Source organism: Hipposideros armiger, unplaced genomic scaffold (genome assembly GCF_001890085.2).
Source record: "Hipposideros armiger isolate ML-2016 unplaced genomic scaffold, ASM189008v1 scaffold_447, whole genome shotgun sequence".
Taxonomy (NCBI): Eukaryota; Metazoa; Chordata; class Mammalia; order Chiroptera; family Hipposideridae; genus Hipposideros; species Hipposideros armiger.
In genome coordinates this window covers 1223244-1250915 of record NW_017731797.1, presented here as the reverse complement: position 1 = coordinate 1250915, position 27672 = coordinate 1223244, and the positions used below count along the sequence as shown (strand labels likewise).

The 27672-nt window shown below is 53.3% G+C and overlaps 1 protein-coding gene across 5 annotated transcripts; it reads right to left on the bottom strand.

Annotated features, from left to right (window-relative positions):
* Positions 1-18: 18 nt before the first annotated feature.
* On the bottom strand, positions 19-23217 carry MPP2 (MAGUK p55 scaffold protein 2). Of its 5 annotated transcripts, XM_019665674.1 has the most exons (14): positions 23124-23181; positions 22869-22951; positions 20479-20555; positions 15496-15614; positions 8419-8571; positions 8132-8281; positions 7531-7758; positions 6522-6653; positions 6309-6414; positions 6163-6231; positions 5803-5964; positions 4896-5098; positions 4401-4529; positions 19-2630 (listed from the first exon to the last, which is right to left on the bottom strand). In XM_019665674.1, the coding sequence occupies exons 3-14, from the start codon at positions 20507-20509 to the stop codon at positions 2454-2456; spliced, it is 1659 nt and encodes a 552-aa protein (XP_019521219.1). In that variant the 5' UTR covers positions 20510-20555; positions 22869-22951; positions 23124-23181; the 3' UTR covers positions 19-2453. The 5 variants fall into 5 exon arrangements, with proteins under 5 accessions (XP_019521219.1, XP_019521218.1, XP_019521222.1 ...); XM_019665673.1 differs by lacking the exon at positions 22869-22951 and having other exon boundaries at positions 23124-23217; XM_019665677.1 differs by lacking the exon at positions 22869-22951 and having other exon boundaries at positions 4923-5098; positions 23124-23217.
* Positions 23218-27672: the final 4455 nt, after the last annotated feature.

Sequence of the window (27672 nt, the reverse complement as noted above, 5' to 3'; positions counted from 1 at the left end):
AGACAGACAGAGACCAGAGGCCTTTGCTTTCACATTTAATCAAGTGAAAAGAAAGAAAACCAGTCAGAGAGAGAGTTCAGGAATTGGATGGCTGAAGGAGGAGAGAAGGGAAGGGCAACTGGGCTGAGACTAAGTGTGGACAGTACGGGCACGGTCATTATCCTGAGGTCCCTCAAATACAAGCGTCCACAGTGGGAGGAGAAAGGACAGACTCGGAGCTAACACGGTGGGCACACACACCTGTTCCAACCTGGACCCAGCCCGGTCCAAGGAGTGGGGCTTAGGCAGGGGAGGTAGTACGCTGTTCAGAAAGGGATGAAGACAGGAGAGGAGGGGCCCAGCCCTGTCCCCTGGGCATCACTGGAGGTGAGGTGCCAGAACAGCATTAACACTGAAGATTCACCCTAAAACGCCAGGTGTCAACGCCCCACCAAGGTGCCCAACCGCCACCCCTATCTTTTGGTCAGGGGGCTTTGGAGGTTAACCAAGGGGGATGCTTGGCTGCCTCCACTCCGAAGTCCCCCAAGTGAGGTGGGAACTGGCAAAGACACTATGGCCTCAGGCCAGCAGGCGAACACCCAATTTTCCTCCTCTTCTCAGTCCCCTGGGCTGAGGGTGAGGGTGGTGCAAGGGAGAGCTGAATTAAGAATAGAAAGAACACTGACTAAAAGGGAAAGGGGTATAATGATCACTGCATAGTGGATGCAGAGCTATGCAAATGAGATGGGACCAGGCTTGACCTTGACACCTCATTTACATATCCTATGCAAATGAGATCCCTAGTATAATAAATATATTTCTAACTTTGTAATAAATATTCTGTTTCTTCTCCCTCCCCTTCCCTAGGAAATGGGCACACAGTGGTACAGGGGTCAGCTTGGGCTGACACTGCAGCGAACACTGATTAGACATTCAGAAGGACCCGGAAGCAGAGGGGCTGGGGTGGCGCCCCGCAAGGACAGGCTCACCCCAGGAAGGGTCACAGAGAAGGGTGAGGAATGAAATGCCTGGGGAAGTCTAGGACAGCATTCTTTTCTTAAAATGGATTTTCCTATTTTACACAATTGCCCTCCCCAAGGACTGGAGAGTGGCATTTAGGTCAGGGGACAATAGGACAGCTGGAGAACGACATCTGGGAGGGCCAAGGCTCTAGAATGTGGGATAAGGGTCTCATAAGACATGGGGGGGGGTCTCATAAGACATTTTGGGAACCCCAAAAAAGGGGCCTCAAAAAGTGACCTCCAAAGCAAAACCACCCTTTGCTCCTCTCCAAAAGCCAAGCCTGACACACACACACACACACACACACACACACACACACACACACACACACACACACACACACGCCAGTGGCAGAAACAGATCAGGCACCACAGAATCGCAGAAACAGTGTGGATGGCGCCCCCTGGAGCTGGACTACAAGAAGAGCACAAATGTCCTTCACCAAGCCCATACTCCATGGCCCAGTGCTCACAAAGTCCCCTCCACATCCTTCCTCAGCCCCACATGCAGCCCTGATGCCAGTGGGCCACTTGGACCTGGCCAGAGAGAAGACCAAAATGGACAATGGTCATGGACAGGGAGCCAGACATGTCCCCACCATGGGCCATGGAGAGCTTGGAGACTGAGCTACTTGTCTGTCACAGGAGTCAGCCTCCAACACACCCTGACCTGGGTGGAGCCCACTGCCCCCTGCCAGCCTTGTCCTTTGGGAAGCAAAGCTGACCTGTTAGGGGCACATTGGAGAAGTCTGTGGAGAGACTTCGGCAGTGAAAAGCTGTGGATGAGGAAGGACAGGGCAGTGTCCCACTTGTGGGACCCTGCCTCATTCCGAGGGAGCCAAGAGCTGCTCCCTGGCTGTGGCAACTGGCTCAAGCTTTGGCTCCTGCAGCATTCAGGATGGCACCAGGCTGGCACCATTACCCAGGCCTGCCTGGCTGCTAGGGAGCTATGCACTCCCCGGACCACATGGAAACCGCCTAGGGCCTGCTCCTAGGAAATAACGGGAGAGAGGTGGGAGGAGCCCAAGGAATGGGGTGGGTGTGGTCAATCCAGAGGAGAAAAGGTGACTGGAGAGAGGTGACAGAGGGCAGTGTACCTACTGACCACATGGTCCCAAAGCAGCTTTTCTCTTCTCTGGACTGAGCCTTTTGGAAGTGCTCAGGCACACTCCTGGGACTAGCTTGTTCCTCAGAGAGGGACATCTGGTGGCTAACGGGCATCGGGAGGGGGCAGCACCTGGGCACAGAGGTACCCCATGAACACCCACCTCCCTGGCAGTGCATGCCTCTGTGCTGAAGCCAGACTTAGGGCCCACTAGGAGCTGCTACCCAGGGAGAGCCAGAGCGCCAGGGATGGGAGAGAAGGATTGTGGTTGGGAGTCATGGTTGGAGAAGGATGGATTCAGGGTTCTGGGTCACAACCCAGAGGGATCAAGGTCCAGGCAAGCAGGCTCAGTACACCCAGCTGACAGGCACCCACTGGGGCTCCGTCCGCAGCTTCTCCATGGCAGCCTGGAGCTCACGGAAGGTCCTCTCCAGGTTGCTGTTGACCAGGCTGAGGTCAAAGTAGTGGCCATAGCCTCTCTGGATGCGGCTACTCTCCTCCACTGTCCGTCTCAGGTCTGCCTCCTGCCGGCACAAGGGAACCTCTCACCAGTCAGTGTCCCCCGCTCACTCCCATCATCAGGGGGACACATACAGCCTGCCCCATCTAGCAGCCTCCCCAAAACCCAACCATGGTGGGTACAGACTCCCTGGCTAGGGAGGCAGGAAGCCCTCTCCACATGCCCCAAGGCAGCTCTTCTGCAACCGTGGACAGATGGGTGAAAGGGAGGAAGGAAGGAAGGAAATAGCGTTTAGTAAGTGCCAAACATGGCACTAACCTCTTTGCAGCCCACATAATCTTCACTACAGCTCTGCAAGGCAGGACTAATTATTCCCTGTTTACAACACAGAAAACCGAGGTACAAAGAAGTCACATAGCCAGCCAGTGACTGCACAGGGTCTGTCTGACTCCAAAGCCAGTGCTCCCTCCAGTCTGACTAGGCACACCCACCCCCTTACCTAGGCAGCCTGAGAGGCACTTGCCATACCTGGTACTAGGGTACCCTCAAGTGCCTAAGGCAACCCCCACGCCAGACCCAGTCCAAGCTGGCCAGGCAGGGGTGGGAAGCAAACTTGAATACTGACTTAAATAAGCCGAGGCGGGTGCTCTAGGGCTGGCCCAGCTGTGTCTCAGTGGCACAAGTCGGCCGTGTTTGTGGCTGGGGCGGCAGGCAGTGCAACAGAGGAACCCAGCCCAGACAGCCCAAGCAACGTTGTGACTGGGACCTGAGAGCTGCAGTACCAGGAGAGGCCAGCAGAGGGACCCCTGCGCTCAGAGCTCTGCAAACCTACACCTCTCGGGGAAGGCTGCTCCAAGGGGTACCTACCTGGAGGGGTGTGGGAGAAAAAAAGGGGTTCCATGGAAAGCAACTTCACACAGCAATCTGATCATAAATTCTTAACTGGGCAGGTCAGGGTGGGTATCACGCCTCAGGCATATAACTTCTTTAGTAAAAGGCTTATCTTTGTCTCAAGCAAGCCCTGTCCATTGTTTCTGTGCGTCTAGTAGGCTAATACATCTTTGAAATGCCCCCTTTGAGAACCTTCCTTCTAAAGCATGACCACCCTCAAGAGAGCATATAATAGTAACTAATCTGTAAAATCCCTGCCTTGCTTTCTCCCACCTTCATGTAATCTTCTTTACTTTCCTTCCTCAATTCCAAATGTATAAAAGAAACTACAAACTGTTATTCTCCAGAGCATTGGAGATCTTACTCCCGGGCATATGTCATCAGTTTGGCTCAAATAAACTCATAAAATTTCTCTCTAGGCTTGGATGTTTTTTTCGGTTGACAGGAGGATACCCTGGAGTCGTGCAACACCTGACCTGAAATCTCTCCTCCCAGAGCTGCCTCCTCCCTGACTCTAACTCGTCCCTCCAGCCAGGTTTCTCGCCTCTGTCTTCCTCCCTCCCTTCAGCCTCTCCCCCAGCTGTAAACAGCCCTGAGCCCACCTGGTCTGCCTTTGCCCAAAGATCTCCCACTGGCCCTCTGGGTTCCCTTTGGTCAGAACTCCACCCCCACAGAATAGCCTGAGCAGTGGGCCTGGCAGAAGCTCCTGCTCCCCGGGCTGGCTGTGTCCCTGACTCTGTGAGAATCTGGGTACTTCACTGCCTCACTCAGACTTCTGTTTCCAAACCTACAGCAGGAATCACAAGTCCTCCCTTGCTGATACCTTGGGTGGGCACCTCTCCCCTTCCCCAACGCCACCTTCTTCTCTTCATTAGCTCTGACCTGCCCCCTCCTACCCCAGGCAGACATCAGACCCCTCCCACTGCACCTCAGAGCCCCTCACCGTGAGCTGTTTGGTGGATACCCCACTCTCCAGTGCAGCCCGATTCATGGCCCGCAGGGTCTCAAAGTCGGGGGCCTCAATGAACACCACGTAAGGGACAAACTCAGCTGTTCTCAGCACCTTCACTGCCTGCAGGAAAGGAGGGTCAGGGAGTATATGCCCATGTACATCTGGGGTGATGGGGGTGAGGATGGGTACCTGGGAATGGATAAGAAAGAGGGACCTGGGATCTGGGACATGAGTCCTGGGGATGAATGGTAGAGGAGTAGCTGCCAGGTGGCTGAGGATTGGAGTAACCGGAGGAGACTAGAGGAGTGGGGGATCTGGGAGACTGAGAAAAAGGGTCTAGGTGGGCTGAGTCCCTAGAAGTAGTTGAGGGGTTACATGGGGGTGTTTGGGAGACAAGTGCCTGGAAATATAGGGGGGAGTGCTGGGGGAAGCAGAGTACCCAGAGGGGATATTGGGCTGGATGAAAAGGATCAGGCCAGGTGGTACCTGGGGGTTGACATCCAGCACGCACACCTTGCCGGCCGCAACCACACCCCGGATGGAGTCGATACGTGTGCCGTATAGGTTGCCCTCATATTCGCCATGTTCCAGGTAGCGCCCAGCACGGATGTCAGCCTCCATCTCTGCTCGGGACACAAAGCTGTAACCCTGGCCTTCCCGCTCTGAGTCCTTGGGCCGCCGGGACGTGTCTAGGGGGAAGGAGGGGGTTGATTGGGCACAGGCAGGCCACACCACCTCAGACACACATGCAGGTGTTCTATGTGTGTCATACAGCCCTGGGGGTGCAGCTTGCCCTCCACCTTCTCAGCACTGCTGCCTTCCCACACACCATGCCCTCACCCTCACCACTGGCACACACACGGAGACTCACAACGTCCATATCGGAAGGAACTTCAGAGATCACTGCTCCAACCCAGAGCTCACAGGCGTGGGGGCTGAGGCCCAGAGAGGACAATGTGCAGCCCAAAGTCACACAGCAAGGTCAAGCTAATCTAGGGTCAGCATTCAGGTTCCTGCCTCCAGGAACCAGAAGCTTTCACCACCCCCACGGATTCTGTCACCAAGAATCCCTATCTTCCACAAGGCCACACCCAGCTCATAGCCCTGTTTCACATGGGTTCACAGCTGGGCTGTTAGCAGGTGAAACATGAGACAAGGAAAGGCAAGGCCAGTCCAGCCCACCTGGCCACAGGTTCAAGGGACAGCTCCCCAACACCTCTCCCAGCCTGCAGTTCCCCCATCAACCCATAGAAAGAGCATGCCCCACACCGCACACCCAAAAGCATTGCCTGACCAGGTGCCCAAGCAGCATCTATTCAGTGGACGCAGCCCTGGCTCCCAAGGCAGCCCCTGCTCGCTGCCCCCGACCCAGCAGGGCAAAGCTCCCACTCACAGGGCACTGTGGTGCCATAGCGATCTGGATCCCACATGATGAGCTTGTTCTTCAGGCTGCGCCGGCCCACGCCCTGAGCCCCAATCAGCACCAGAGTTTTCCGGCGGAAAGGGGGCATGCGGGCCACCTCTTCATAAATGAGCAGCTCATGGCGGTCAAACTCTGGACACAAGGAGATGGCACTGCTCGTCAGGTGTAAGGGCTCTCAGAGGCCAGGGGCATCAAGGAGAAACTGGGGAGGGTCTAGGGACAAGACTGGCAGCATCAGGATCGGAAGAGCATGTGCATGCCATTGGCAGGGGCAGGAAGGGGCGTGCCATATTAGAGGAGGGCAGGGAGAGGGGGACCGCCAACACTCACCTGCGTTCTTGGTGGTCAAATACATCATTCGCTTCTTTTTCTTTCCTGAAAGGCTGCCGCATAGGGACCCTGGTCACAGAGAGATGCGCAAGTGAGGCCAGGCAGAGACCAGTTGGATCCCAGGTTGGGAGAAGGGGGGCTTATACCTGAGGTGGGTGTCAGCTCCAGGTCCCGCTTCACAAAGGCTTTCCGCTTCTCCTCCAGCAGCTGGCTGGGGATGAGCCCAGCGCTGCCTCCTTCTACGTGGCATGCCTGAAATGGACATGGGCAAAGCTATGCCTGAGTGGAGGGACACCTTCCAAACCCTCACCTTCTCCACACACCATACCTGCAGAGACTGCATGGCACCTAGGGCTCACCTGCCACCAGTTGGCGTCATCCTGGTTTACAATCTGGAGCAAGTCCCCAGCAGTGAAGCGAAGGCCAGCTTCTTTGCAGGGGATGAGGCTGTCACGGGCCGGGTTATAGTCAAAGTGGCATTTCACAAACACCTGAGCACGGGATCAGAGAAGGGTCAAGGGAAGAAGCAGGAGAAGGCTGGAGGGGACATGCCCTCTCCTATCCCCCACTCCACGAACCCCTCCCCCCACCCCACCCCTTAGGAGAAGTATCACACAGTCAGCCCTCTGCCCGCTCCCTCACAAAGATGACAGAGGCCCTGGCACTTCCCCTCTAAAGGCATAATGTCCCCAGGCCTGCCTGGCCAGCCTCCCTGGTACCAGCCTCCCTTTGCATCTAGAACAAAAGGACTCAGACAAAGGGATTGGGGATCTACTCAGGCCTGGGGCCCTGGCCCCACCCACCAAAGAGGCGGGATCACCGGGTAAGGGACGAGACCCTGGCAGGTAATACAGGATCCCTGAGTCCACTCACCTCCTCCCCTTGGAGGAGGAGGCTCTGGCAGATGGCTAGAGAGCCAATAAAAGTGAGCAGAGCAGCCAAACCTCCACAATCCACCAACCCAGAGGCAGCTGTACAGGACTCCTAGCAATCAGACTCTGCGTGCGTACCCAAGCATACACACAGGCACGCAGACAGCTGCACACAGTACCGGTGCTCATTTGCACAACCAGGTACCCCAAGCCTTGAATGTGCCCACATCTCTTGCATATGCGCATGAGTGTCCAAGACCAGGGCAAAAACACAAGCACGTGCATGTACACCACAGGCTAGGCCTGTAGGCAGCTGGGTATACACACACACACACACACACACACACACACACACACAGATCCCGCCCCCTATCTTGCTTTGAGCATTGAAAAGGAGGGGATCCCATCTCGGGGCCTGCCTGTGACCCTGACAGCTGGGAGATTCAACTACCCCTTGGGCCTTGTGCTGGGTAGGGACTTTGGTGGAAGGACCCACCTGGCGGGGCAGATGGGGCTCCTGGTAGCTGGGCAGAATCTTAAGGATGACGCTGCCGCTGGCGCTGCGCAGCAGCTCCTGAAGCGCGCGGGGGTCGCTGCCTACAGGCTGTCCATTCACCTCTTTGATGATGTCACCCACGTGCAGCAGGCCTTGCTGAGCCACCATGCCCCCGTGCAGAATGCGTGCGATGACCAACTCACCGCCCTCCACACGGAACGTCACGCCCTGGGGGACCAAGGGCAGGCATGAGGCCCCAACTGCTCTACCTCAGAATTTTCTAATGGAATCTCCAGTAACCTCCCCCCTCCCTCCCAATTCCTATTCCCCACCCTTCCACCCCGCCATCACAGACTTCTCTTCTATCCTCTGCCCAAATTTTCACTTACAGGAACACTAATAGAAGGAAAGTGGACAGAATGATGAGGGTTCTGGCACATGTATGTATGCAGTTTTGATGCACAGTGTCTGCATGGGCGGGTCCCTGGGCAAAGCTGATCCGATCTTCATCTTCATCCCTCTCCTGACTGGGTTTGACCCCCACTGGTTACTCTCAATCTCCGCTCCAGACCCCACCTCTGGCCCGGCCTGGCACCCTCACCAAATGTTCTCCAGCGGTCTTGCGGATGCCCACCATGCGCACAGCGTCGGGAGGCACCGGCTGGTTGCTGAATGTGGGGTCCAGGCCCGGGCTAGGGGGTGGTGTCTCATAGGTCTTCGATGCCACCGAGTCATGTGTCTCCAGGAGGGACTGAAGAAGGGGTGGGAAGGAGAGGAACTATGGGGCAGTGTGCCCTGCGGGGCCTTCCCATCCCAGCTCCAACTGCTTGCCAGCCCCTCCCCCAGCAGCCTGCCCCAGTCGCCACCCCAGGGGGAGGGGGAAAGAACCTGAAAGTGGGGCTCCTGGAGTATGCGGGCCAGCTCTGCGGCTGTGCTGCTCTGCTCTGCCAGCTGTGCCAGGTCCCGCAGGATCTCCTGTACCAGCTCCAGGTTGTTGTCCCGAACAGCCTCCAGCTTGGTCTCCTCCAGCCGCTCGTGGGCCTGGGAGTGGAAGCGGAACAGGTACGAAATGATGGTTCCCAAGAGCCCTGGAGTATCACGCTGTGCCCCACCACCAGCCGCCAGGCATCTCCCCACCCCCAAACCCTGACTTTAGACCCTTACATAAAAGGTAGAACACTATATACACTCTTTGATACGTTGGGTTTTTTTGTTTAATTGGTTTATTTTTTAACTTAGCAATATGCCCATATGCACTCTATGCTGCACCATTCAGATCTTCCATTATTATTATTATTATTATTATTATTATTATTATTATTATTACTTAAATTACTACATTCGACTCATTGCATGGCTGGAGTACCATAATTTATTCAACCAGTCTCCACAGGTATTTAGGTTGTCTCTAATATTTTACTATGACAAATAAAGCTGCAATGAATAACACTGGCATAGCTGTTTTGAATCTGTGGAGATCTTTCATGTAAATTCCTAGAAGTTTTGCTGGATCAAGCAGTAAATACATATATGGTTTTGTTAGATATTTACAGGCTCTCCTCTGTGGGGCTTTGGCTGCTTTGCCCTCCCACTAGCATTGGATGAGAGACTTTCCTGAAGCCTTGCCACCACAGTGTGTGATCGAACCTTGGAATGTCTGCCAATCACATGGATGAAAAATTATCTCAGTGGGGCTTAATTTGCATTTTGCTTTTTGAGAAAAGTTGAGCATCTCTTCATATGTTTGAGGGCCGTCTGTATAACTTTTTCTGTGAATTGTCTGTTCATGTCTTCTGCCAATTTTTCTATCAGGTCTGGGTTTGCTCTCTCTAATTTTTAAGAAGTTCTCTGTGTTAGGAAGATAAGCCCTTTATGTGTTGGGCTTAGCATGCAAAATACCTTGTAAATATTTTCCCCCAGTTTTTCATTTGTCTTTGGATTCTGCTTATGGTTTTCCTTTGTCAGTGCAAAAATATAATTAAACGTATTAATATTTTATGCATCTGAATTTTGAGGCACAGTTTAAAAAAAAGGCTTTCCCCATACACAAATCCATGTTTTTTCTAAGATGTGTATGGTTCATTTTTTCACATTTAGATCTCTGGTCTGCTTGGAGTTTATTCTGATGTATGGTGTGAGGTATAGATCTACTTTGAAATCTTTCCAAATGACTATCCAGTTATCCAAATACCATTTATTAAAAATTCATAAGAAAATTATTTTGATGTTCTATGTGTGATAATGATAATGTGATTACTTTTTAAAGAATCTTTGTCTTTTAATTATACACACTGAAATACAGATAAAATTATGTCTGAGATTTGCTTCAGAATAATTCAGGAGAGAGAGAAGTAGAAGGAGGTATGGATAAAACACGATTGCTCATGAGTTGTTAAAATGTTGAAGGGGGACAATGAATGCTGGACGTTCAGGAGACATTTTTAAAAATTTCCATAATAGAAAGTTTTTCAAGCCCATGAGATGAGATTTTAATAACAACTCGCAGGGATACTCTGAGGAGTTGGTTAGATGGACACAGTGCCTGGCACACAGCAGGTAGGCCATAAAGACTAGTTCCTCTCTGCCTTCCTTTCCCTAAACAGGCCAGGGGAATAGCATCCCACATAGGGAGGCGTGTTGGCCTTACTGTCACCTAAACTGTCTTCCATGCAGGTAGGCAGCTTTTGGACTGGGCAGAGTGCTCTTGCTGGGGAAACAGACAATTGAAGGGAAAAAGGAGTAACACTCAGAGGCTCCTTATGCCTTGATGTTCCTCAGAAGCTGGAGGGCAGGGACATGCCCCAGAAGCCTCCACTGAACCTTACATGATCCTCAGTCTGTGGAGCTTCCTGACTGTTACCACTGAGTCTAGGCTGTTGCTGGGAGTCTGTCCAGGGCCCCAGGAACTGTGTTTCAAGAATGAACAAAGGCACTCAGGCGTGCAACCATATCACCATGGTTACCCTGGCCAGACTCTTTTAGGCTAAAGGAGCTAGTCTGGCCGAGGTGACATGAGGTGAGCAGAGAAGTCACCCATTTTAGCTTTAGCATCTTCCGCTCCACTGATGGGGAGGACACGTTTCTGGCCATGCAGGAAGCCAGGACATCTCCTAAGCCACTTACCCCCCATCTTTGATTTAACAACCCTCCCCCAGGCTGATCCATTCCTCCTCCTGTGGCTGACCCTGGACATCTTGCCCATAGATATAAAAGCGTAGCCCTCCAAGTTCAACCTTCCTGGCCCAGAGGACATTTTAAACACTTAACCATTCTAATACAAAAGAAACATTACAGCAGGCTGATCTGAACAGCTGAGTGACTAGTGCTGAGAGCTCCCAACCTGTATCATGACTTGCAACACACTTTTCTGGGACTTTGGAAACTCAAAATTGGATTAATCATATCCTTAGTTCATGATATGTTCTCACTATTGGTTTGTGTATGGCTTCCTTTTAATTACTTTGTATTAAATGAGATAATTTTGTAATAATTTAACAAGGATCTAAGAACCCACCATTCAAACCATAAATGAGGATCTTGACAATATCCTACATCTAACCACATGCTCCACCCACCCATCCACTCCCAGAAACCTCCACTTTGAGTTCATGTTCATCATGCTCTAGCTTCCTATTTTACATAGTTTTAGTGTGTCTATATGTATACTACATATTCCTAGAATGGATATCGTTTGTTGTTATTTTTACCTTTAAAATAAGGGAATTATGCTACATATCACTGCTGGTGGGGGGGCCTGATTTTTTTCACTTAATCTTATTAAATTACTAAAATTTCACTTAACATTAATTTTCCTACGTAACATAATTTTTTCAATTATTTTTAAATTATTTCACCTACTATTTTTTTTACCCGCTATTATTCTGCTAAGATTTACTCTCCTTTTTCATATTAAGAGACAACATATTTCACTTAATAGTATTTTTACTGTAACATTGTTTTGCTATGATTCATTCTTTTTTCCCACATCACATTAGTTCATTCATTTTTTTATTTTTTTTTTTAATTGGGGAATTAGGGGAAGGGGAACAGACAAGTTGTTGTTTTGTTCTTCAGTCTAGTTGTGGAGGACGTTGCTTCACTGGCACCCAAGTTGGCACCATCATTGCGCTCTTCCCGAGTGAGGCAGATCAGTTGCCGGCTTCTGGACTGCCGCTCACTGCGGCTGCTGGCCGCTCATGCTGGCTGCTGGCTACACATGGTAGCCCATGGCAACCCACTGCCACAGGGGCTGCAGCCTATGCTGTCGCCGGCGACTCACGGCAGCCCAGCTCCAGGTTGAGCTGTTGTTCAGCATCTTAGCTGTAGAGGGCAGTGTCACTGGCCCTCACATGTGGGATCTGAACCGGGGCCCTCTGGCGTCCCAAGCCAGCTCTTAACCAACGCGCCACTCAGCCGGCCCAATTCATTCATTTTTAACTGCTGTATTATCTTCCACTGTGTGAATGCCCCACATTTCATTCATCTCCTCACTCTTGGGGAGGCATCCGGTTCATTTCCGGTTTTTGCCATTGTGGACAGTGCCACTATGAACATTCCAATCAGTGTCTCCTGGTGCACATGGGACAGTTTCTCCTAGGAACAGAATTGCTGGGCCGTGGGGTATAACACATGTCCGATGGTGAAGCTGCACATTTGCAAAATACCATCCCATTTAAAAGTCACAACGACCCTGTGAGATTAATAATATTAAAGCCAATTTCCCAATAAAGTATGTGAGGCTTGGATGGGTACAATGAATTCCTTAATAGCATGCAGCTCATCCATGTACATCAGGGACCCCAGTCAAAGGTTCCTGACTCTTTGAGCTCCCTCACAGGGAGCACTATCTGGGCACTTGTTTTTAGAAAGCATGTTCTTGGTACCAGGCTCCACAGCCAACAGAGTGGCTTTGAATTTCTATGGTAACCTTTTGTTTAATTCTGCTCAGAAAATCATCTTCAACACAGCAGGGGCTCAAGCTCATTATAGAGTAGAAGCTTGGGCCAGGTTCACAACTAGTTAATGGTAGAGCCTATACCTAGATCTGCCAGCTTCTGATCCAGAGATGTAAGCCAACTGCAAATGCAGAAACGCCACACAGCTATTTCTTTGAAAGGTTTTCCCTCTGCCCTCCCACTCCAACCTCTCTGATCTTGGCAGAAGACAGGGAATTCTCATTTGAAACCCAGGCTCATAATTAAACAGTTCAAAAGCTGAAAGAAATCCCAGGGAGTGGTGTGCCAGAAGGTGATGTCACCACTTCAATCTGGATTTGACCATGTGACTTGCCATGGCCAATGGGACATTAGCAGATGTGATACAAGCAGAGGCTTGGAAAGTGCTTGGGATTTGGGGCTTGTCCTTGCTTGCTGCTGAGACAACCATGTAAAGAAACCAGGGCCACCCTCCTAGAGGATGAGAGACCTCGCCATCCTAGATGCTGCAGGCTTCCCAGCTGAGACAGCAGACATGTGAGTGACGCCATCCTAGAACACCCAGCCCCAACTCAGCAAACCCAGACCAGAAAAACCACCCAACTGTTCCACAAAATCATGAGAAATATATCATGGCTGTTTTAGGCCACTATGCATTGGGGTGTGTTGTTACCCAGCAAAGGTTAACTGACTCTGGGCTCCCCACCCCTATAGCCTCTGCTTATCACGTCCCCTGGTCAGAGTCTCTTAGTGACCCCCCTCCCCCGGGTTCTCTTTCTTCTAGGGCCCTGTCTTGCTTTGCTATCTCTCTCACTCCAGCTTCACTATAGGAGTGGAGTCCTCCCTGTGAGCTCCAGTCCAATGGCTCATCTCTCCTCATGAACAACATCCCAGGTCTTTACCATTCCACGTATGATAACGTGAGCAGCCTGTGTCCCTGGGACATAATGTCCTCTGTGGCAGCTCTCTCCTTCTAGTGGGGTATGGTCTCTTTCCATACCCCATGCCAGGGCCTGCCACAACTGTCTTGTGACAGTCCCCATCCCCACTCTATGGAACACCCGCCCCCCACCCCCCACCCTCACACACACCTGGCTATATCACCCTCTCCCTCCTTGCAATTGAAATCATTGCCAACTTCCTGGTCAACCACACCACCATTCATTGAAGACCCTGGGACTGACTGTCTAAGTCTCCTTTCTACCTCAATGCCTGCTGTAACCCTAAATTCTAATGCCCATGGAGACCCCCCATCCCTCACCCAAGCCTTCTATTCCTGGACCTCTTTAGCATGGGTGACCTCCTGTCCACTGCAGCCACACCCTAGATTGTCATGTCATCTCCCAGAACTGTCCTCCTTGGAAATCTTTCACCTTCCACCCCCCTCTCTCTGACCCGGCCTTCTTCTCTTCCAGCTATACACTCTCTCCCCAAACACTGTGACCTCAGAGAGCCCCCGGGCCTTCACCTCCATTTTCTTCCTGCCTTTCTGTCTCCTCCTGGTTCCCTCTCCTCCCCTCCCAGCCTGGGCCCCAGAGGGGATGCTCTGAGCTGCTCTCACCTGACCCCTTAACACTGTTCCCTGCATCTCAGCCTCCCACAGCCTCCATCCAGCACAAGCCCTGAACCAAAGCCACCCTTTTATCTGAGTCTCTGGACTGAGCCACTCCTACCCTGGGAAATCTGGCACCTACAACAGACAGTCTAGGCCCTTGATCCTGCTCTCTGGCTTTGGTGGGTTCCCTCTCTCCTCCCCTTCAGTGATTATTTGAACCTATACTTCCAAATCTCCCCCACCTTCCTGCTCAACCTCTGATCCCTAATTCCCAGCAGACAATGCCCCACCCTCCCTGGGAAATCTGAACATCCCAGCCTTGCCTCCAACACAGCTATTGGCACCGTTCTTGCCTTCTCTCCTTCCTCCTCCTCAAGAGATGGGGCTCCTTCTTCGTCTGCCCCTCCCCTTGTCCATGCTGCTTCTCTCAGAAGACAGCACCAGCCCCATACTTGCCCTCTGCATAATCCCAGGTGCCTAGCTACCCCCACCCCTCAGCTTCCACAACCAACACCAAGTACTACCAATTTACTTCTAAATATTTCTTTCATCCTCCCCTCCCTCAAGCTCTGTTACCAGAGGTCTAGTTCAGGGCCATCTTCAGCTCTGGTCTCTCCAACTCCAGCCATAACCCTCCAACTATTTTCCATGTGGCTGCCAGAGGGGTGTTTCTAAAATGCCCATATGCTGTCATCACACCCCTGCTTAAAACCCATGAAAGGCTCCATGTTGCTCACAGGACAATGCCCAAATGCCCAGGCACAGTCCCCAGTGCCCTCCACCACCTGTTAGCATCTCTGCAGCTCACACTCTCTGTTCTCACACCTGAAGTTCCAGCCTCACAGTGACACTTCCAGTCCCCTGTATATTCTGCTTCTCACCTCTGCTTCTGCTCAAGCTCTTCCCATGGCCTAGAATGCCCTCCCCCTCTTCCTCACTCTTCCTGATTCAGCTCAAGTGGTTTTTCCTCCAGGAAGCCTTCCCTTCCCAACTGGGCTGGGTTAGGCATCTGTCCTTTATGCTTCCAAAATGCCTACTGCTTCTGCCTCTATTACTGCCATTACCCAGTTGTTTTATAACTTTCTCTTCTGGTGAGTCTTTTCCCCACCTGAAGCATGGCAGGTGACCATGAAAAGATACCTGTACAAAATGCCCAACAACCGAGGGATAGACAGGATGAATGAACTCTGGAGATTTCAGCGCACAAACATACCCCCCTCCATCATACCCTCCATAAACTGGCTGTCACCAAACACCCACCCACCTGTGCATGACCCCACACTCACCAGCCAGGCATGGGGCAGCCCCCCTAACCTCCGGTGGCACAGATTCATCATCTGGGCATGGATGTTCATACATACCCCCCTCTAGGGGTCTCCAGTGCCACATGCCTCATTCCTAAGGCCCCATGTGGCTAACACCCCATCCTCCACTGTGCCTTCTGGATCCAGTTCCCACCTCCCTGGAGCACTATACCTTGGCCAGGGATCTTACTATGGGACTTTCCATAATGCCTCGAAGGAAGATCAGGTCCAGTTCTGCTGCCCCCGTGGCATTGGGGAGGGATCCCAGGTTGTCCAGGACTTGCTGCATGGCTGAGGGGGAGGGGGGAGCAGTGAGACACACAGATGCCAGCTGAGCACAGGAGACCAAAACACACCACAGCAACCCCACCCCTCCCACCCCATGACCCACAGAGTATAGCCCCTCCCCCGCAGCACTTTCCTCCCTGCCAGGCGTGGGAATGCCTGGGGCAAAGGCCCCGGGAGGGAGCGAGGAGTCTCCTTGGCCTGTTTCTCTAGGCTCTAAGTAATGCCAGCACGGGCAGGTGGGGGGCTCCAGGCATCAGAAAGTGGACTCTGAGGTTGGGGGAAAGGAGAAAGGAGAGCAGGCATCAGGTTCCAGTTTCTGCTGTGAATCAGAGAATCACAGGCTCTTCGCTCAACCTCTGAATGGGCTGAAGCCCCAGGACTCAGCCACCCGCACCTGGTAGAATCCGGAATGAGAGACAGTGCTTGGACCATGTCCCTTTTGCAGGACTGGGGTCAAGCAGGCAGCCACACAGGAAGCCAGGGCCTACGCAGTATCCAGTACAAGCTGTGCCACTAATCCAGTGTGATTTTGCACAAGTCACTGTCCCTCACTGGCTTCAGTCTTTCCCTCGATGGAAAGAACTAGATGGTGTCTACAGGCCATTCAACTCTGGCAATGATCTATAATCATTGAGAAATTAATATAGATCATAGGAAGCTAAAGCTGAGGCCCAGAACATTGGCAGGAGCTGGGAAAACAAGCACCCTGGGGCCTGGGATGACTGTGAGCACCCAAGGGCAGAAGTCAGACCAAGTCATCTCGGGGCATCACCAAACCTTCAGCCTGGGACGGACATAACTTGGTTATGGACATGAGAACACCTGACACTGGGCCCCAGCAGTGGCTGATGAGATCTGAGGTGGGGGTTGTAGTCACCCACCAACAGAGGAGGAAGCTCCTGGCTGTGACAGGTTCTGGGGAAAGGAAGGGAGAAGCAGAGTGCGCCCAGATGAGAGCAGAGATGGGCAGGGAGTATCATTACTCTGCCACCCTTCCACCCACGCCTACATCTGCATAACAGCTCCCAAGCCATGGAGAAGGAGGGGTAGATACATCCCTGGCACCTCTCACAGCTCTTGTCAGTGCCCCCTCCTCCAGGAAGGAATGGGGATGGAAAGGAGGGGGCACTGAAACGAGCTGGCAGACGTGGTTCAGGGACTCCTGGACTCCTGCCCTCTTCCCCCGACCTTCACCCCATCTTCTCCAGAAACAACATCCCAGCCTGCCCTCCAGACCCCTCCTGCCCAGGCCTGGGCTTGGCATTCATTGGTCAGAGACCTGCAAGGCCCTTAGTGGGTTCAGAAAGAGGCCAGAGCAGAAACGCTTCTCACTCTGCAGGATATCCTAGAGTCCACCCTCTCTAATCATCCCACATACAGACTCCTCAGCCTGCTAGCCATGAGGGAGGACTCAGCCAGGGGAGTTGGCTCCCTTGACCTACGCCAGCTCTCCTGGGGGGGGGGCCATGCCGCCAGATCCTTATGCTCCAGGAAGCCCTTTCCTAGGGTACCCTTTCCAGATACCCCAAACCTTGTAGGGTCAGCTTTCCCTCCAGCCTCCCCACCCCGCCTTTCCCTACCTTCCCTTCGGAGGTCAGCTTCCTCATTGGAGTCCAAGGATATACCCTCCGAGGAGGCCCCGCTGCCTGGGCTGCCCGCCATGGCTGCCCCTCAACCCGGCCCGGGGATCCCGGAGTAGTAGCCCCACTCTGCAGTGGGCTGCTTTCCCAGCCAGAGGGGGCCTGCGCTGGAGGAGGCGGGACTCAGGGAGGGCTCTCTGCAGAATCAGCCAATACAAGGCTCAGCCGCCCTGACCGCCTTATTGATTGGCCAAAGAATACGGGTGGGGCGAGGCGGTGGGAAAGAGAGTCCAGGCCCTACTGCTGGCCTGATGATCCCCCTCGGTTTAGAGGGAGTGGGGAGGGGGCGGCGGAGAAAGGGTCAGGGGTGGTTAAGTGTGCTGCCCCTTCAGATCTGGGGCAGTGCTCACAGTCCAGTGGCACGAAACCCAAGGGGGACTTGGTCCCACCTTATTCCCGCCCCCTCTTCTGAAAGTTCCTCCTCTAATACATCCGCACGCCACCTCCTCCCGTGCCCTCCAACCTCTATTCTTTGTCCCCTCTTCAGCCCCAATTTCCTTTACAATGACCCCCTCAGGATTAAAGGAAGCCCCCGATAATGACTCTCAGTCTTCCGCCTGGAGCTGTGGTACCACTGTGGCATGCGGAGGAACACCGAGAAAAAGCAGGCAAGGGGGGATGGCACCTCTGTGGGTGAGGAAGGGTACCTCAAGCCCTCTGAACCCCACATCTCAGCAGCGGCTTCTCCCCTGCCCCCATCTCCCATTAGCTCCTTCTCTTGAGTAAGGGATGACTAGTGGGCAAGTTAGGCATTTTAGAATTGGGGAAGGTAAAAGGTGAGGGCGCATTCTCTCATCAGAGACAAGGGTGAGCAGGAGGGAGAGACTTGACAGTTACCCGACCCCAGTGCCTCCATTCTTCTGAAACCCGGTACCCATGAGGCCATCACCAGGCACTGCCACCAGGCAGCCATTCCCTGAGGAGTGGCACCAGGTTGCTTTGCACCCCTGATTACCATGGCAACAAGAGCGATTACACACCAAGACATTAACCCTGGGATGCTAGAGAGATTTAAAGGAACAGCTTCACCTGAAAGCAGCCCATACCCCAGCCTTGGTTCAAAGAAAAAAAGGGAGTGAGGTAAAGGGGGAAGGGAAGGCAAGGCTGCAGATCTGGAAACTCCAGAGGCAAATTCTCTCCACTATCAGCCCATGCCATCACTCTCATTCCTCCCAACTCTTTCCCCAACCTTCTCTGCAAGAGGAATACACCCACCCCATTCCCCCCCACACACAATGACAATGACCATGTTGACCTACGGGAAAGGGTGGGAAAAGGACCTTGCTAGCTTCATTCTCTGTGAAGCACAAGGCTGGGATATTCCAGGGAAGGAAGAGGGTAGGGGGAAGGTGAACCTGACCTCAGAGGCAGGGGTGCAGCTGTCTCTCAGGCCTGTAGGAAGTATAACGGCCACAGAGTGAGAAGGGGAAGAACCCACTATTCGACTTCTGAGGCCAGGAGCCGATCCAGCCTGGGGTGGGCACAGAGGGCTGCCTGCAGGAAGGACTAAGAGACTCATAGCCTTTGAGTCGTATATCACCTCTTTACAGAAGAGGAAACACAGGCTCCGAGAGGGTAAGCAGCTTGCTCCTGTCCTTCCTTTGGATATGGGAAGGCAGAAGCAGCTCATGGCACAACACCCAGGGAAACATGGGCCTCAGGAGCCCTCAGAGAAGCAGGCCCCATAGCCATGGGTTCCCTGCCCTGTCCCCCACCCACTCCACCATGCCCCCATCAAGTGGCCTGCATCAAGGAAGCCAAATTGATGGACCTTCTCCTTCTATACCCCTGCCAGGCACTATTAATGGATTTACTGGTGGCCCCAGATTAAAAGGCCTTTAATCACAGGCTCAGGATGGGCTTCATTAACCCCTAAGCAGCTTACAGTGTGTGGGGGGAGTGGGGGAGGCAGGCAGGCTGGAGCAGGAGTGCCCAGGGGGCCTAGCAGGCTGGACAGGAGGTAGAGGCACTGAGCCCTCTAAGGCTGCAGAAGCTGGGAGACATTGGGACAGTCCCTCCACTGCATGGAAAAGAGGCTTTTCCTGGAGGACAAATGTGTCACAGTTTAGGCTCTGGCCCACTCACAGCAGCCTTCACTTTCTTGGTTCACTTTCTCAGAGGGGAGGGACAGTCCCTCTAACCAAATTGGGAGGCCTGGAACAACTCATAGAGGGAGCAGCAAGGGTAGAGCTGCCTGGAGGGTAAAGCATCCAGGCAGGGGGAATGGCAGACAAATCAGAGCAAACCCAGAGCAGCTTACAGTTGTGAGGGCCCTTAGTCTCTAGCACAGGGAGCCTCATCTTGTGGGTCCCTGAATGTACTTAAGAGGTTCATGAACTCCAGAGTAGAATACGGATTTTTTTGCAGAGAACCATTTGTCTATGATGAGAGCCCACAGCGATCATCAGATTCTCAAATGAAACCATGGCCAACAAAAGTTAAAAACCATGATCTTGTCCCATCACCTCATCTTACAGATGGGGAAACCTTGGTCCTAAAATGGAAGTGATTGATACTAGGCCACAGGTTAATGAGGTAACAAATTAGGAGCACAGCCCAATAATGGGAACAGTGATGTTCTTCCCTGGCATAGGCTTTGAGTCTCCCATCAACTTCTTTGCACAACAGACACAGGCTCTGAGAGGTTAAGCAGCTTGCTCCTGAGGCTTCCTAACTTGTCTGGGAGACCCGTTCCCTTGCCCTAAAACCTACAGAACCAAGTTGAGGCTTCCTGACCTGGAATTCTCCATGCACAGCTTCCTGTGCCCCAGCACACACACACATCCCATCTCTAGCACATGCTGATCTACTCAACCCATCTGGTGGGCACCGCACCAAGGACTTCTCAGGCCCAGGCTGGGCTGCTGCAGTCCCTCTACCCTATAGCCATCCTCCAAGGCCTAGCTCCTAAGGGCCACTTTCTAACCTGGCCCCATGCCATTGCCCTACGGCAATAGTGTGCATCATGTGAAGCATGCATGCCCCTGCCCTCCATGGAGGACGGTTGTGCTGTGTCTCCAGCCCCACCCTGGGGGGGGGGGTGACAGGGCCATAGAAGCTGCCTGAATGAATGGCTGAATGGCTGGGTGGAGCAGCGGTATGTGTGTGTGTGGAGTGGGGCAGTTTGTTCTCACAGGGACCTGTGAAAGTGCCTGACTGCTGCTCCCCACCCTGCCAGGCATCCTCTGAACCATTGATTCAAATTGACATCCTCACCCCCTCCTTACCAGTCTCAGAGTTGGTGGCAGCAACCGGCATGGTGAGGTTGGCAAGGGTTCTGAAATGTCTCTCCTGGATATTTATCCTGGAGGATAAAGAGGAGGATGAGAAAGTGCGAGGGCAAAGCAATGGAAAAGAGATTAGGGAGGGCCTCCCCCTTAGGATCAGCCAACAAGGTAGGAAAGAGGACACTGCCCAGAAACTAGAGGATCCCACAGTCCTAAGAGGCAGAAAGAGCAGCTATTTCATGCCCATTTCTCCAATGAGGCAGAGACAGAGGATCAGTGAGATTAACTGATTTGCCCAAGGTCGCAAAGCTAATAAACAGAGCTACAATGAAAACCTGGGTTTTATGACTCTTAACAAAAAAGTGTTTCTCCCTGCCATCTGTCCCTTTTTTAAAAAACAGGGATCAGTAAGAATACAGAATTTGAGTCAAAAGCAGGAAAGATGAGTGCTCCCAGACAATAAGCTCCGTGAGGTCGAGAACCACGTCTGTTTTATTGTATTTTGCCTCTGGGTCCTAGGCCTGGCACAGTGTAGGTGCTCCGCAAACATTTGTCCATCTGATAGAAATGATGTTGTACTGCCCCAAGGACTCTCTGGCTTCCTCTCTCCCCCTTTTCCCCTTCTTAGCCCAGAGCTGGGACAAGAAGAGCAGGTGGCTTTGGGCAGAAACTGGTATGGAGTTTACAGCCCCTGTTCCCATCCCAGGGCCTCCCCAAGCTGGGATTGGCTCCCCCATTCTTCAGGGGCGGGGCCAAGGAAGCAACCCACCACCCTTCCTCCCTTTGCCTTCCTGGGCACGTGCTGCTGGATGGAGAAAACCCTAATTCCTAGTTGCCATGACAACAAGAGGCAGTGGCTCACAGCAGGGTTGGAGGAGTGGAGGGAAGCAGCTGGCAGTGCCCACTTTAGGACTGAATGCCTGCTGGGCCCAGGGAGTGTGGGATCCACAACTTCCCACCCCATCCCCAAAGAAAGGATTCTTGCCATCATCCTTCCAGGCCTGAGATGGTCACCTGAGCTCAGGTAACATAAATTACAAAGGTGGGGGGAAGATCCCCTTCCTCCTGGATCTGCCCCCAGGACATGGAAGAAAGCAGCTTTCAGGGAAAGGAAGGGCACTCCCTGTCAGGCTAACACCCAGGCTGAGAGAAATGCCCAGGATCCGCTGTGCCAGCCAGTGCCCCCAGTGCCAGCCCTACTGTCCCTATTCCTAGAGAGCAGTAAGGAATAATCCCTTCCTTTCCCATCCCAGGTCCTCAGGACCTGGAACCTGCAGCCTTCTCCTGGCTGGTGCTGCTCTCCCTGACAGAGATACTGACAGAGGGGACTCCACACATCCGCCTTCCCTGGAAGGTGGGGGGTGGAAAGCGGCAGCGGGGATCCTTATCCCCAGAAGTCTTGCCTAGCCTGCCTGGGTTTTCTCCCTGGGGAGTCGGTTCCCGCGGTGGCAACTGGCTCTGCCCCACCCCCACCCCAAGCCTACGAGAGGGCGGGGCCCGGCTGTGCCCACAGGAGAACAGCAGTGCCAGGCAAGCCAGTTTGGCTCCGGGCCAATGTCCGGGGCCCAGGCATTAGGAAACTCGCACCTCGGCTTCCAAAAGCCTAGACCCGGGTGCTCTCTCACCCGGTACTCTCTCACCCCTACCTCCAGGCTATCCACGTGACCCAGGGTCGGTCGGTGACACGGGTAGGCAGTGAAAAGGTTTCCTCCAACCTCCCCATTGACCCCACCATCAATACACATACAAAGAGATTTGAGGGAGAAAGGTCTGACAAAGGCGCTTTTAAGACCCACAGGTCGTGGGGAGGGGGTAGAAAGATTGAGGGATGGGAGTCTAGAGGCCAGACAGGCTGCAGGCAGCGACAACCCGATAGCCCCCGCCCCACGAGCCCAGTTCTAACACTCTGGGCGCTAGGACCTTGGGGGAGGGGGGCGTGTTGCGAGCCATCATAGAAGGCTCTGCTTGAGCACCCGCGGGAGACCGAGGGATGAGGTCACTGAATGGCTGCCCCCAGCCCCCGTCCTCACTCTCCCCTCTCAGTTGACCTAACTTTCTGACCCTGGCTCCTCGCTCCTGGCCCCGATCCCCTCCCAGATCTCTAGACCCTAACGCTGGCCCTCGGTGCCGACCCGCACCCCCCGCCCCAGCCTGGGAGGAAGAATAAGGAGCGCGCCCCTTCCAAGGACCCTCTCCCAGGAAAGATGGAGATGTTAGCCTCCCAAGGAGACCGGGGAGCCACAGGGTCCCAAGCAACCTCTGTCTCGCGCCCTCACCCCCCCCGGAAGCGCTAACAGCGCAGTTCTTACGTAATGCCCAGCTCCGAAGTCCCCCGAATCCGCACGGCCCCCAGAGAGGCCGCGCTGATACCCAGTCCCCGCACAGCTCACCAGCTCTGTTCTGGATGTCACTTTGCAGCCCTTCCCGCAGGGGCCGGGGCCGGCGTCAATGGGCAGCGGGGTTTGGTCTCTCTCTATGAGCACCCAAGAAAGGAAGGGGGTGGGAGGTGAAGAGAGAGGGGGCGGGCCTGGGGGAAGGGGCCAGGGGAGATTGGACCTAGAGAATAGGGCCCCGGTGCTGTGCCTGGACGTAGAGGACACAGGGACCCTGGGGTAGGTGCTAGCTGGGGAGCGGGGGGCGCCTACCTGAGTCCTAGGGAGCCACTAGCTTGGGGCGGCTCCAGCGCAGGCTGGCGCTCCGCGTTTATTGCTTGTCAATTGCTAACCCGGCTCTTAAAGCGGCAAGGCCTCCTCTGCGCGAGGGGGCGGAGACTAAGAGTCGAGAGGAGGAGGGGAGGATGTGGACGCCCCGGGACAACCAGGCAGAAAGTAGCCTTTCGGAGCAGCGAGTGGGTAGACGGGGAGGTGGCGCTTTGAGAAACACCTCACAGCCCACGACTCCCTGGTCACTGTCCACTCGGGGAAGCACGGGTGGGACCTGTACCCACTAGTGTCCCTCGGAGCCCAGCGATCCCTTAAAAGGGCGATGGCCAAAGATTACTCCGCCCCTTCTCTCAGTTTAGACCCGCTTTGGAGTTCCAGGCATGCTTCACTTTTCCTCGGTATCCTGCTTCTCAATTGGGCAAGAGAACAGGAGGAGTTTAGGGAAAACCCCCAAGGAGCCGGAGACCCACCCCCATAAGGCCCTCCGGCTCAGGGTCAGCTTTTAAGGATTCGAATGGTGGATAGAATCCCCGAATTTCTAGAAGGGCAAACGTCTTCGCGAAGGCATTCGAGACCCTATTTGAAGCCTGGACCAGGGTGCTGATCTATAACCCTGCCTACGGAATACAGAAAGAAGTGACTCCTATCCTTCCTTAGAGTCTCATCTCAAGAAATAAATAAAGGGTTAAACGCAGTTGCCCGCCTTCGCCCAGCGTCTGGCTCCACCCCTGGTCGGCTAGTGAAAGATACTAAAAGGTCTCGGGAACACTAGAGGCTCCCAGAGACCACCCTTCTCTCAGTATGTGGAGTATGTGGGGCCAGCCGCTGTACTACTCTGGCTTGGGTGTCTCCCCACCCGCTCCAGTTGCCCTCTGTAACATTCAGGGGTTATCCCTCTTCCGTGCTAACTGGGCTCCTAAGATCAGAAAGGGACTGTATCCTGGAAGCTTGCTTGGAAATCTTAGAAATGGGTTTGATTTAGGAATCCATCCTGGAAGCAGGAGACTGGTCCCGGGTCCCTGAAGACTGAGCTCTCCCCAGAGCTCTGAAGGGCATAGGTTTGGGTACAGATATAGGGAAAAGCCATAGAACCAGGCCACACTCTACTGAAAGCCCTGCCTGTTCGGTGCCCTCTGTCTTTACTGAGGGAGGAGAAGAAAGTTAGCGACCACAGATGGCAGAGACTGGAATTGCAGGCGTAGGTCTTCAGCAAAAAGGCTTTCTGGAGCACACTGCTTCTAACTCTCTCTGTTTGCCTTCAAGCCAGAAGATCCTCCTAATTCAACTCAGGAAGACATCCCCTTCTCATTATGAAAGCTACCCTCCACTCTCACCTGACCATCTCTGGGCAGGGAATCCCTCGAATATTTTCATTTGGTTGAGAAGTGGCCTTCCATCTTCTCATCTTTCCCAATATTAATTACTTCTCAATCAGGCAACTATTACCCCCACAGCATCCCACAGCTTCGATTCCAATCAGGATCCCCAAGACAAGGTGGGATCCCATACTCTGGCCCACTAGGGCAGTGGAGCCCAATTCGTTATTCTTAACCCCATTAGTCAGTCAACAGTGTCTCTCTATTAAGGGCCTTGTACAATAAAATGCCAGCCCCTCCCATCTGCTCAGGACCTTACAAATGGTTAAGTTGTTTGATTCTCACAACAGCCCCATGAGGTTACAGTGTGGGGAGAAACATTTCTGGATGCAGAGTAAGATGCTCCTATTCTGTTTCAGACAAGGTGCCAGCTTCAGTGATACTGAGTCAGATAGCAGCTTGGGTGCCAGTTTCAGTGATCCCTAATCTCTTGAAGCTCACAGTCTGGGGTGGAGGTCAGGAGGGAGGTGTCAGATGCCAAAAGCACTTTCTGGTGGTATAATGGAATGCCATAACAGAGGTGCAGTAAGTGTTCTAAGCTGGGCCCTAAAGAAATGAGGATGCTACTGATAGGAAACAGAGTAGCTGGGAAGGGAAGCAGGTTGGAAGGGTCCACAATGCATCCCATAGTGGTTAGGGGCTGCCCCTCCTGGGCTGGTGGGGTGGGGATGGGGAAGACCCCCTCTGGAATCTGTAATCAGCTCTGTCTTCCTCCCTGCCTTGCCTCAGAGGTTACAAGGATGCAGTGTCTCTGCTTCCCCTGAAATCAAGGTTACCCTCTGGTGGATGTTCATTCCAGAGCTTTGGGAGTCAGGGCACAGAGAAATAAAACTCAGAGCGGTGTTCCGAATTTCCAGATCTGGTCCTATATTGAATAATGTACTTCCGGTAATGGTCAGCAGGAGCCGTCAACAGCTATCCCAAGTCTATCTTTCTACATCCACCTCCTCCGATTCCTCGCCAGTCTTGTTCTGGAAACCTTTTCTATTGGCTATACCTCTCAGTAAAACAAACAAACAAAGTTTGGAATCCTCAGCGCATGTATGTTTATATTTATGTATTATTATATCTGTGCTATTGAACTAATATGTATATTAAAAACCATTCACAAACAGAAAAAAAATTTTTAATGATTATTTTAAAACTATAAATAGAAGTTCCAATATTTTCTTACCACACCCCAAAGGATCACCTTCTGTACCCCTAAATGCATCCCCACTTTGGAAACCACATTTCTAAAGGCAAAGCTGTGCCTCCCCCACTTAACCCCAGCCTCAACAGGGCGTTTTTACAGGTAGCTCTGCCTCCCCTCCAGAACCAAACCAAATCCTCCCTGGAGGACCAAGTGTCCTGGCCCCTTGTTCCCTTCACAACCTCAAGACAGCCTGAAACCCTCTGCACCACCACAACCACCACCAGCTGGCCACATACCAGCCTGCTTTGGCCCATATCAGGTTGCTGGTCTGGAGGACAGCGACCTAAAACCTCTCCCAGAAGCAGCCTCCTTGCCTTCCTCCTCCCACCCCACTTGTGACCCGACACTGGCTCTTCGCCCTGCCTCCTTGCTTTACTCCATCACAACCCCATTGGGTAGGAAGTTCTGAGACTAGATATTCTGTGTTGAAATCCTAACTTGGCCACATGGTGTGTGTGTCCTAGGCCAGTTACATAACCTCTTGGAGCCTCAATTGCCTCATCTGTACAATGGGGATAACAGCCTCCCGCTTGGGGAGGACAGATGTAGAGTGGCTGCCACAGAGCCAGGCACACAGAAGGTGCTTCATAAATGTGCCTCCTGGGAGCAGGTCTGAGCAGGCTCTAGCTAGGTGCCAGGCTCTAGCTGGGCAGTGAGTGGTTAGTCTCTGTTTCTGGCTGTCTGATGTGCCCATAACTGACCTTAGGTCCTCCTGGGAAAGGTGGGGTTCACCCCAGGGCTTCTGGAGCCCCAGGTATCTGGTACAGATAACATGTCCTCTTCCCGCTGCCCACACACCCATTAGTGGCATCTTGCCCAACCCTATCTGTGACACCCACTTCTCTTATCCTTCTCTCCCTCCAGGGCCCCCATAGAGGTGCCAAGGGTTTTGCTGTGGGCACCATGTAAGGGGGCCAGGAATAGGCAGCCCATCACCAGAGTGGGGAGGAGCTTGCAAAAGGCAATGCAGACCCTGGGAATGAGGAGTCCTGCTAGCCACCCCAATAGCCCAAAATCTGTTGCTGGAGACCCCCACAAGCCAACTATGCCTCGACTGCCCCTGTAGAACATGGACAGGGCAGGGATGGGGGCGGTCAAAGGTGAGGGAATAGGGTGATGCCCTGAGGACTGTTTGAGGCACTTGAGTTGCTATTTGGAGACAGAAAGAAGAGAGAGAGGGTCCACTTAAACTGTTGACCTGAAGGAGGGTTGCATGCATACACACACACACAAGTACACACACACACACACACACACAAGTACACACACACACACACAAGTACACACACACACACACACACACACCCTGTGCTCCTTCCCTCTCCTTTGCCCTGGGCCAAGAGAATACTTACAGAGTGGGCTGGGACAGACAGAAGGGACAGGGACAGGGGATATGGAGAGCACTGGGAAAACTTGCTGGGTGACTTTGGGCAAGTCATTGGACTGGAATGGATAATATCCACTTCACAGGCTCTGTGTAGACTGGAGGAAATAACCCATATAAAAGTGATGTGTGAGCCATAGCAGGGGAGCCAGGTCACCCAGGGCATGCTCTGGACATGTCCCCTTTGCAGGAATGCAGAGAGGCCCCCATCCCAGAGCCATTCTCTGCCCCTCTCCTGCCTCTACCACACAGCAGCAGTCCTTTCCCCCGAGTCCTGCTTGGTTCCAGCTGCTCCGCTCCAAGCCACCCCAGCAGGACCTTCTCCTGTCCTCTGCATTGGGGTTTACCACTCTGGGCTTACCCTGTGCACCAGTCATCTCTGAGGTACCTGGGGGCAGAGTGAGGGACCTCCCACCCATGTCACAGGGACTCTAAGCCCTCTGGCTTCTCTGCTTCCAGCTCCCTGCCCTGAGGTGCTGGTGTGGAGAGCAGGCAGGACCCTGGGTGGGGGAGAAGCCCAGGTCATCCGTACCCCCACCATCTGGCCCTTCTTTAGTTTAGAGCCCTTGGGGAAGG